At 42.7% G+C, this 12052-nt stretch overlaps 1 protein-coding gene across 1 annotated transcript in view; it reads left to right on the top strand.

Annotated features, from left to right (window-relative positions):
- Nucleotides 1-12052, top strand: part of patj (PATJ crumbs cell polarity complex component) — a 446032-nt gene that overhangs the window by 78052 nt on the left and 355928 nt on the right. The window contains exon 18 of the mRNA XM_070888230.1: nucleotides 7309-7432. Within this exon, the coding sequence (XP_070744331.1) occupies nucleotides 7309-7432 (124 nt within the window). The remainder of the gene's footprint in view (nucleotides 1-7308; nucleotides 7433-12052) is intronic.

Here is a 12052-nt window from a genome sequence, read left to right as displayed (position 1 = left end):
ATGTAACTAGTAGAGTGGACAAGGGAAAACCAGTGGATGTGGTGTATTTGGACTTTCAAAAGGCTTTTGACAGGGTCCACACAGGAGGTTGGTGTGCAAAATCAAAGCACATGGTATTGGGGGTAATGTACTGACGTGGATAGAGAACTGGTTGGCAGAGAGTCGGAATTAACGGGTCCTTTTCAGAATGGCAGGCAGTGACTAGTGGAGTGTCGCAGGGCTCAGTGCTGGGACCCCAGCTCTTTACAATATATAGTAATGATTTAGATGAAGGAATTGAGTGTAATATCTCCAAGTTTGCAGATGACACTAAACTGTGTGGCGGTGTGAGCTGTGAGGAGGACACTAAGGCTGCAGGGTGACTTGGACAGGTTAGGCGAGTGGGCAAATACATGGCAGATGCAATATAATGTGGATAAATGTGAGGTTATCCACTTTGGGGGCAAAAACACGAAGGCAGAATATTATCTGAATGGCGGCAGATTAGGAAAAGGGGAGGTGCAGCGAGATCTGGGTGTCATGGTTCATCAGTCATTGAAAGTTGGCATGCAGGTACAGCAGGCGGTGAAGAAGGCAAATGGTATGTTGGCCTTCATAGCTAGGGGATTTAAGTATAGGAGCAGGGAAGTCTTCCTGCAGTTGTACCTGCATGCTTGGTGAGGCCCCACCTGGAATATTGTGTTCAGTTTTGGTCTCCTAATCTGAGGAAAGACGTTCTTGCTATTGAGGGAGTGCAGCGAAGGTTCACCAGACTGATTCCAGGGATGGCTGGACTGACATATGAGGAGAGACTGGATCAACTGGGCCTTTATTCACTGGAGTTTAGAAGGATGTGAGGGTATCTCATAGAAACATACAAGATTCTGACTGGACTGGACAGGCTAGATGCGGGTAGAATGTTCCTGATGTTGGGGAAGTCCAGAACCAGGGGACACAGTCTTGGGATACGGGGCAGGCTGTTTAGGACTGAGATGAGGAGAAACTTCTTCACTCAGAGTTGTTACCCTGTGGAATTCCCTGCCGCAGAGAGTTGTTGATGCCAGTTCATTGGATATATTCAAGAGGGAGTTAGATATGACCCTTACGGCTAAAGGGATCAAGGGGTATGGAGAGAAAGCAGGAAAGGGGTACTGAAGGAATGATCAGCCATGATCTTATTGAATGGTGGTGCATGCTCGAAGGGCCGAATGGCCTACTCCTGCACCTATTTTCTATGTTTCTCTAATGGAGTTGTTGACTCATGATGGCAATCAATTAGTCTGCATTGGCCCAAACATGAGGTGAGGTAAACCCCGAGTGGTGGAAAGCTCTGCAAACCATAGTTTCAAAGTCACCTGGGCCTCCCAAGCATGCTACACTTACCATATGTATCCTGCTGAAATAAAATTAACTGAGTTGAAGATATTGTGAGGCAGGCACAACTAAATTGGTTTGCACAAAATCTTAAATGTTCTGGAGCAAAATAATTTTATTTTCACCAATTTATAAGCATGTCCTCGTGGGTAGCTCCGCTTGTGCATCAATTTGAGGAAGGACATTCTTGCTATTGAGGGAGTGCAGCGAAGGTTCACCAGACTGATTCCCGGGATGGCGGGACTGACATATCAAGAAAGACTGGATCAACTGGGCTTGTATTCACTGGAGTTCAGAAGAATGAGAGGGGATCTCATAGAAGCGTTTAAAATTCTGACGGGTTTAGACAGGTTAGATGTAGGAAGAATGTTCCCAATGTTGGGGAAGTCCAGAACCAGGGGTCACAGTCTAAGGATAAGGGGTAAGCCATTTAGGACCGAGATGAGGAGAAACTTCTTCACCCAAAGAGTGGTGAACCTGTGGAATTCTCTACCACAGAAAGTTGTTGAGGCCAATTCACTAAATATATTCAAAAAAGAGTTAGATGTCGTCCTTACTACTAGGGGGATCAAAGGGTATGGCGAGAAAGCAGGAATGGGGTACTGAAGTCGCATGGTCAGCCATGAACTCATTGAATGGTGGTGCAGGCTCGAAGGGCCGAATGGTTTTCTCCTGCACCTATTTTCTATGTTTCTATGTTTCTTCCATGGTCATAAATAACCAAAATGAATCCGTTTTGTGGCTGTGTTTTACTATCTCTCTCCATTCATTCTTCCCAAACCACTTTCTCTCCCCCCACCCCCCCCTTCGCTCTCTTCCGTCCCCCCCCTCGCTCTCTTCCGCCCCCCCCCCCCGCCTTTGCTCTCTTCCGCCTCCCTGCCTCTCGCCTCTCGCCTCACTCCCTCCCACCCCACCTCGTGCCCTCTTCCTCACAGGTACCGATCCTACGACACCATTTTGGTTGGAAGTGACTAGCAATACATAAGAGCTGCAAAATCTCTGTGCTGAAATATAAATTAATTTGCTTAGAGATCTTTTAATGTAAATAATGAATTTCCCTTTTGCGATGCTATTGTTCATGTGCATTGAGGAGGAAATGATGAAGGCATGGAGGAGGAGAGGATGGAAGCCAGGAGAATGTGATATGATGTACGCAGGCAACACTCAACCTGTATGTTTCTGTGTCATGTGATCTACAGAACACACGGGTCCAATATGGATTTTCTCATTGGTAGTCAGAGGCAGGAGTGCCACCCTCTGAATCGATCAAGGGGAGTCCTATAGTGTAGTCCAACAGGGTTGTAAGAATTATAGTGGCTTGCTGTATTCTTCATAATTTGGCCGTTACACAGGACTAGGATCTTGCCACTGCAAAAGGTGTAGTGGAAGAAAGTGGAGCCCACCAATTTTCTGATCGTGAGGAGATAGATCAATTTATTCCACTAAAAAGGGTGTTCTCCATCTGCATAAAGCCCTTGATTATCCCTAACCTTGCTCTCAGACAACCATTATCCAACTTTGTAGTATCTCCAATATCCTCTCACTGAGACAATACTTACTTGGGAAGAGGTATATAGTGAGGCAGAGGATTTATCACAGGATGAATTACAGAGGACCAAGAGGAGCTGGGAGGGAATGATGTGGTAACAGTCATCTGTCCTTGAAGAGGACAGAAACAGCAACCCTCAACTATTAAGACCAAGGACAATTTCATTTAACCGAGGCGTAGGCATGCATTTCCATTGTGATGAGTCTTTTAAATGCAGGCGATGCAACACACTCCTTTTCATTTAAACTCTATAGAAAATGTTATATGGGATAGTGCAGTGGTAGGAGGAGGACATTTGACAGAGGGTTGGGGAGGGGGTTTGTCAAATTTACAACACTGAATTGCCATTGCTGAAGTGGTATTGACTGCCTGAACCGACTTTTTCTGAGGATTTCGTTCCTGAATGCCAAAGAGCCTTTTACCTGTGTCAACATGACTTCCACTTCAGCTTCAGAAAATCTTGGGCTTTGACCATTGCAGGCCCACCCAATGCTCCTCCTCCTACCATTGCAATTCTTACTTGAGCTCCAGCTCAATGGCTGATGAATGCATTTTCTTGGTTTCACTCCTCTCACTTGTCTCTTCTCTTCTACTCGTTCCCTCTTTTCATCACGCTCTTTTTCATGTCAGCACTTTTGCTGTTCATAGTCTCGCTCTCGTCTTGATTTTTCTCATCGTTTTTTCTTTCTCTCATCTAGTTTTTTCTCTCAAATGCCTCCCAGGCTATTTTTCCAAAAGGTCCTGGAAAATCCAGGCCAATGAACATATTTGTTGCTCTTTGGGTGCTGTGTACAGTGAAGAGAAATGTGTTTTACACACCTGGTTTCCTTTGATGTCAAATCAGTATGTCCAAATGGAAATTGAATCTCTTCAGCTCTTCAAACAAAAGTTACCAACTTAAATGTTATTTAACATGGCTTGTTATTATTGAATGAAAACTAACTGAATCTGTTAAATACGCTTTAAAAGTAGGATCGTAGGAACAGGAGTAGACCATTTCAGCCCCTCGCGCCTGTTCCGCCATTCAATGAGATCCTGGCTTAACTGTGATTTAACTCCATATACCCGCCGTTGGCCCATAACCCTTAATACTTTTGGTGAACAAAAAGTTACCAAAATCTGATTTAAAATTAACAATCGATCTAGCATCAATTGCCATTTGTGAAAGAGCGTTCCAAACTTCTACCACCCTTTTGTTTGTAGAAATGTTTCCTAATTTCACTCCCGAAAGGTCTGACTCTAATTTTTAGACTGTGCCCCCTCGTCCTAGAATCCCCAACCAGTGGAAATAGTTTCTCCCTATATACCCTATCCATTCCCCTTAATATTTTGAAATCTTCGATCAGATCACTTCATAATCTTTTACATTCTCGGGAATACAACCCTAATTTGTATAATCTCTCCAATAACTTAACCCTTGAAGTCCAGGTATCATTCCAGTGAACCTACACTGCACTCCCTCCAAGGCCAATATATCCTTCCTAAGGTGTGCCCAGAACTGCTCTCAGTATTTCAGGTGTCGTCCAACCTGGGTTTTGTATAGCTGCAGCATAATTCTAACCCCTTGTATTCCAGTTTTCCAGATATAAAGGCTAGCATTCCATTAGCCTTTTTAATTATTTTCTGTACCTAGTCACGACATTTTAATCTATGTACCTGGACCCCCAAGTCTCTTTAGACCTCCAACATGTAGAAAGTACCTTGTTCTATCCTTTTTAGGTCCCAAGTGGATGCCTTCACATTTGCTTACATTGAAATCCATTTGCCACAGTTTTACCCATTAACTTAATCTATCAATATCCCTTTGAAGTTTTATGCTTCCATCTACACTGCACACAATACCATCTATCTTTGCGTCATAGGCAAATTTGGATATATGACTTTCTATGCCATCATCTAAGTTGCTAATAAATACTGTGAATAGTTGAGGCCCCAACACTGATCCCTGTGGGACACCACTCATCAGATCCTGCCAATTTGAGTACCTACCCATTATCCCTGCACTCTGTCTCCTGCCGTTCAGCCAATTTCCTAACCAGGTAAATAATTTACCCTCAATTCTATGGGCTTCTACCTTCGATAACAGTCTCTTATGTGGGACCTTATCAGATGCGTTCTGGAAGTCCATAGAAATAATATCCATAGACAGTCCTCTGTCCACTACTTTAATCACCTCTTCAAAAAATGCAATCAGGTTTGTCAGGCATGACCTACCTTTCGCAAATCCATGCTGGCTCTCTCTGATCAACTGAAAATATTCGGCTTTGTCATTCTATCTTTAATTATAGATTCTAACAATTTCCTGACAGCAGATGTTTGGCGACCTGGTCTATAATTCCTTGGTTTCCCCCTCTTGCCATTCATAAATAGCGGAGTGACCTGCGCAATTTTTCAATCTAAAGGAACGGTTCCTGAATCTAGGTAACATTGTAAAATTATGTTAAGGCATCTGCAATGTGCCCACCCACTTTCTTAAACCCTGGGATGGAAACCATCTGGTCCTGGGGATTTGTCACTCTTTAGTGCCATTATTTTCTTTGTTACTGTAATTTTATTTCAGTTAATTTTATTGAGTCCCTGTCCCCGGTTCAGTCCTCGTTTCTTTGGGATTTCTGAAATGGAGAAACTAATGGGACTGAAGGCCGTTGCATCCCCAGGGCCGCCTGATCTGCATCCCAGAGTACTCAGAGGTAGCCATGGAAATAGTGGATGCATTGGTTGTCGTCATCAAAAATTCTATAGATTATGGAACAGTTCCTGCAGATTGGAGGGTGGCAAATGTAACCTCACTATATTTAAAAAAGGAGGGAGAAAAAAAAACAGGGAACTACCTAACATCAGTAGTATGGAAAATGCTAGAGTCTATTATAAAGGATGTGATAACGGCACACTTAGATAATATCAACGGGATTAGACAAAGTCAACATGGATTTATGAAGGGAAAATCATGTTTGACAAACCTACTCGAGTTTTTTGAGGATGTAACTGATAGAATAGATAAGGGAGAACCAGTGGATGTAGTATATTTGGATTTTCAGAAGGCCTTTGATAAAGTAGCACATAAGGGGTTAGTGGGCAAAATTAAAGCACATAGGATTGGGGGTAATGTACTGGCATGGACCACACCTGGTGTATTGTGTGCAGTTTTGGTCTCTTTGCCAAGTATATCCTTTCTTTGGTAAAGAATGAGTGCAGCGAAGTTTCACCAGACTGATTCCTGGGATGGCAGGACTGTTGTATAAGGAGAGATTGGGTCGACTAGGCCTGCATTCACTCGAGTTTAGAAGAATGAGAGGGGATCTCATTGAAACGTAAAAAATTCTGATGAGGTTGGACAGACTGGATGCAGGGAGAATGTTTCCCTGGCTGGTAAGTCTAGAACAAGGGGTCACAGTCTCAGGATACGGGGTAGGAAATTTAGGATCGAGATGAGAATTTTTTTCACTCAGAGGGTGGTGAACCTGTGGAATTCTCTACCACAGAAGGCTGTGGAAGCCAAGTCACTGAATATATTTAAGAAGGAGCTAGATCGATTTCTTGACACAAAAGGCATCATGGGATATGGGGAAAAAGCTGGAATATGGTGTTGAGATAGAGGATCAGCCATGATATTGAATGGCAGTGCAGGCTCGAAGGGCCGAATGGCCTACTACTGCTCCTATTTTCTGTGTTTCTATGCTATCCTCTTCTACTGTAAATATTGTAATGATGCGTCAGTATTTACAGTAGAAATGCTCAGCAGGTCGGGCAGCATCTTGACCTGAGACGTAAACACTGTTTCTCTCCATAGATGTTGCTTGATCTGATCTGAGTATTTGCAGCATTTTCTGTCTTCAGAGGCTTCCTATACCCTCCAAGGCCTTGTAAGCATCCAGCAGTACACCCTACATATTTCAAAAAAAAAACTTTTAACATATTTTGCAGCAAGCCATTACTTCAATAAAGTCAAAAAACCCAGTTCAAAATCTTAAATGCAAACTTCATTGAAAGATGTGTCCTTTTAAGAGGTGCCGACATCGCCTGTCAGTCTGCTGCATGCTAGGTTTGCATGGCAAACTTAGGACCCAGCGCTAAGGTCCAAGTTCACCATGGTGGTGTGAAGTCGGTGTTGCATGCTGACTGACTTCACCTCTCCCTCATTTCAATTTGCAGGGCGATGAATGTTACCGGTAGCGCTGCCAGGCCTTGGAAAATGGTAGACGCTGCGGGGCCTGCCAGCAGCTGGTGAAAGAGCAACAACCGCCGTCTTTACAAATCTTTCTGCCAGTAACGGGTGGCGTTAAACCCCTGAATTTTTAGCCCTATAAGTTCTTATGGAAATTATCTACATCTTTGTGTTGATGTCAGAACTAAATTCAACTTAATTTGCTGGTGATCTGTACTAATGTATTTTGTTTCCTTTTCAGGGTGAAGGGACGTTCAGTGGAAGTTCCTTGTCTTCCTCTACGTATGCAGAAGGTGGTGACCAAGGGATGTTGTCTGGAGATTATGAAAGAACTGTCACCATCATGAGAAATGGCCTTGATCTAGGTTTGACCGGTTTTAAATAACTTATGTAATTGCATAAGTTGTCCGCTATGTCCTCATTCATAACATATGTCTATAATATAAAAATATGCAAAGATTTTCAACAGTAGTACTGTACTCATTACTTCAAGAACTGTTGTAGCATTTCAGAACTGAAATATAGGGTAGAAAATGTTATGTGCTATGTCCGTTTCTCAGGCATAAAATGGGTGCAATGCATACCATTTACCATTGGGACAGCCGGTGCCCAAAATGGTCTTACAACAGCTGCTTAAAATGGGTGTTGGGTCCCTTAACTGTAAATTAGGGGCCTAACTCCTGCTGAAGGAGCCCATCCAGAAATGAGTCAGCAATGAGTGGGGCAGCCCTGCTCCAGCCTTTTTATGGGCCTTCCAACCACCAATGATATGCAATGGAATTTCTTTTTCATGTTCCTGTGGAGCCGAAGGAGCAGGAGAGCTTTCCCTACAATGGAGAAACTGGTGGTTTCTTTAAAGTGTTCAGTTTGAAGTTTTTTTTTCCATGCTGAAACCTTTGATAGACATTTAAAAACAATTACAATAAAAGAACATATTTGGAATATGTAACATTCAATAAATTTGCATCTAAAGTTACCGACTAGTTAATTGGAATAACATTGCTCTAAGTAAATCAGTAAATCATGACAGGTGACTAGAAAAAGGCTGTTAAACTATAAAAGAATAGCTTGATTTCATCTGTCTGAGCTTTTCCTCCATAAACCTTCATTCCTCCACGAACTACTGGTTGGTACTTGCTTCCCTTAACTGATAGCTCATGTCTTATATTTTGAATGTCATTCTGTCTTATTTTCCTGGCTGCAAAACTCTTGACACCCTAACAGAAACTAACATTGATTGCACAAATCTTGAGATAATCGTATTATTAGTATTGGGTAAGCATTAGCTATTCTGTTGGGTTCAGTGTCACTGGTGACTCTTGTTTCCCTATGATGAGAAGTTTACCTTTACTTCCCAATATCTAGTTATATAATAACATGACCCTGAAGGCCATAACAATAAGACCCCTAATTTTGTGTTCTGGATTCTGTGTTCTTGCCTGTGGCTCACTTACGTTTTCCTATGTTCCGGAAGGTGTACTGAAGAGCACTGTATTGAGGGGAGATTAATTGTAAACCAATGAACTGGTTTATTTTAGATGAAATGAATGAATGGAACACAGTTTTCTATGAAATTCAATCTATCTCTTATTGCTCATTATAACATCAAAAATAAATTATGCAAAGATTGCCCTTGATTTGAACCTAGCTTCACTTTCTAAATTAGTATTTAATGAACTGACTGGCATTAACCTGAGAAAAAGAAAGTTCTCTGATTCAAAATTTCAACTCCCTGTCGACTGTCTTTCCCAGAGTGATATGGATAGACAAAGCTGACCTCTAATCCTCCCCAGCTCTGCTGCAGATTAGCTCAAAACTGCCAACTTGAATCAGAACTGCCTCATGGCCGATTCAACTTCGACCTTTGCTGTACTCCGTGAAGGGAAGCCATTCCAACTTTACAGGTGTGAATATCTATAAGATGCACTAAGAACCTCCATTGTCTCACATGAATATGGTGTGTGAGGAACAGAATTCTGTTGGCTACTTCCAGTTAGTCCCAGTTTTGAGATTTTTGATTTTTTTTCCTCCAGGGAAAGATTTGAGAATAAGTTATATTGAAGCGTTTTAAAACAGTGACTTTAGACGTATTTAAACAAATATTGCAGGCATTAACGCTGCATGAGGCAGCTTGTGGAATGTTGTGGCTCAATGTCTATTTCAAACTGAGACTGTGAGGATCCGTTATCTCATTCGGGGCTCATTAAGCCACGATGGCCTGTATTCATTTTGAAAATAGCAGGAGATGTTTTCTTTAAACCTATCCCCCAAGGGAGGAGAATGCTTTCTTGTTCGATCTGCTAGCGAATCAGTGAATGGAAAAGAAGAAAGAAGGATTGCCCTCTCGCTGGCTTGGAATACAGAGAGAAAGGGACACGTGCAGTCAGTTAGATCTGGACAGGAAGCTTGACCGAGTGAGGGATAATTGCTCATCTGATGCTCAGAGCTGGTTAGAAACAAGGCATACCAAGAAACATTAAGCGAACCTAATAATAGGAATAGTGTAGTACATCTTTATTTTGATTATTTTTAACATGGTTTGAGTAGTTAGTTGAATACCTCATTAAATCTGTTTCTCTGTATGCTGACTTGCTGTCCATAAAATAAAGCAGTTTAATGTTTTGTATCTGGCCTCTAAGTATTTTAGTCTAAGTTCTGAAAGGAACATAAAACAAAATAGTGAAATATTTTACAGGCACATCAATAAAATAAAAGGAAGGTAGAGATGGGAATAGGGTCACGAAGAGATAGGCAGGATAATACCAGTCAGTGATAGAGGAATGGCAGAAATATTAAATAATTACTTGGCTTCAGTATCTACCATAGAATCATAGAATGGTTGCAGCACAGGAGACTGCCATTTGGTCCGCCGAGCCCGTGCTAGTCCCACTCCTCTGCCCTTTCTCCACTCTGCAATTTTCTTTCAGGTACTTCTCCAATTCCCTTTTGAAAGCCACGATTGAGTCTGCCTCCAATACCCTTTCGGACAGTGCATTACAGATCCTAACCACTCGTTGCATTGAAAAAAAGTTTTTCCTCGTGGCCTTTGGTTCTTTTGCCAATCACCTTGAATCCGCTTTCTAAAGTGCGGTGCCTGGAATTGGACACAATACACCAGTTGAGTGTTTATAAAGGTTCATCACAACTTCCTGGCATTTGTACTCTTATGCCTCTATTTATGAAGCCCAGTATCCCATATGCTTTTTTAACCTCTTTCTCAACCTGCCCTGTCACCTTCAACGATTTGTACGCATATACCCCCCAAGTGTCTCTGTTCATGTACCCTCTTTCGGATTGTATCCTTTAGTTTATATTGCCTCACCTCATTCTTCCTCCCAAAACGGAACACTTCGCGCTTTTCTGCATTAAATTTCATCTGTCACATGTCCGCCCATTCCACCAGCCTGTCTGTCTTCTTGAAGTCTATCACTGACCTCACTGTTCACTATGCTTCCAAATTTTGTGTAATCTGCATTTTACTCCCAAGTCCAAGACATTAATATATATCAAGAAAAGCAGTGGTCCTAGTACCGACCCCTAAGAAACACCACTGTATTACCTACCTTCCAGTTTGAAAAACATCTGTTCACCATGACTGTTTCCTATCACTTAGCCAATTTCATATCCATGCTGCCACTGTCCCTTTTAGTCTATGTGCTTCAATTTTGCTGACAAGCCTACAATGTGGCGCTTTATCAAAAGCCTTTTGGAAGTCCATATACACCACGTCAACTGCATTGCCCTCATCAACCTTCTCTCTTCCATCATCAAATACTCAATCAAGTTTGTTAACTACAATTTGCCTTTAACAAATCCGTAGTTAATTAATCCACACTTGTCCAAGTGACTGTTGACTTTGTCCCTGATTATCATTTCCAAAAGCTTCCCCACTGCCGAGGTTAAACTGACCAGACTTTGGTTGCTGAGTTTATCCTTGCACCTTTTTTGAACAAGGGTGTAACATTTGAAATTCTCCAGTCCTCTGGCACCAGCCCCGTATCTAAGGAAGATTGGCGATTTCCTCCTTAACCTCCCTCGGCATCCTAGGATGCATCCCATCTGGTCCTGGTGACTTATCAACTTTAAGTTCAGACAGCCTTTCTGGGACTTCCTCTTTATCAAATCTTATCTCATCTAGTATCTCCACTACCACCTCTTTCACTGATTTTAGCAGCATTTTCTTCCTTGGTGAAGACTCATGCAATGTACTCATTTAGTACCTCAGCCATGTCCTCTGCCTTCATGCATAGATCTCCTTTTTGGTCCCTAATCGCCCCCACCCCAACCTTTTACTACCCGTTTATTATTTATATGCCTATAGAAGACGTTTGGATTCCCTTTTATGTTAGCTGCCAATCTATTCTCATACTCTCTCTTTGCCCTTCTTAATTTCTTTTTCACTTCCCTCTGAACTTTCTATATTCAGCTTCTGACTGGCTAGCCTCTTCATTGGTGTTGCCAGTCACACATGGTTTGGGTGACCACCGTTGTTTGGTGACTGAGTGGGGGGAGACGGAATGCTGTCATCCGAAGGAATGACACCACCTCCCATATCCCTGGAGCCACTCCGTCGCCGACTGGGCTGGTCCCTAGCAACTGGAGCACCCTGCTGGCCTGCTTTGTAACCGTCACTTCCCCGTGTGACAGTAGGGATTGCAGAGAGTATGGCGGCAGGCATGGACAACATCACCTGCCCAAGCTGAAGCAGAGCTTGTGCGTGCAATGTGCCATATTCTTCAAGGGCTCACGCCACCAGCAATGACGGTGGAGTTCTCCGGGACTCCACTGTCACTGCTGGAGGCCACCAGCCTCGTGTGGGCATTGATGGCCTCACTGGTATCACAGCTTGCACTGACAATCTGCAACCCTACCTCTGTAATGGTCGCTTTCAGACTGTTAATGCTCACGGGAATCCTACCCAATATATCAAGGAGCTGACTGCTGATCTGGATGCTCTCCCTGGACATTCCCACCATGTCCAGTTC

The sequence above is a fragment of the Pristiophorus japonicus genome, chromosome 8, assembly GCF_044704955.1.
Source record: "Pristiophorus japonicus isolate sPriJap1 chromosome 8, sPriJap1.hap1, whole genome shotgun sequence".
Lineage (NCBI taxonomy): Eukaryota > Metazoa > Chordata > Chondrichthyes > Pristiophoridae > Pristiophorus > Pristiophorus japonicus.
This window is presented reverse-complemented; position numbering and strand designations above follow the sequence as displayed.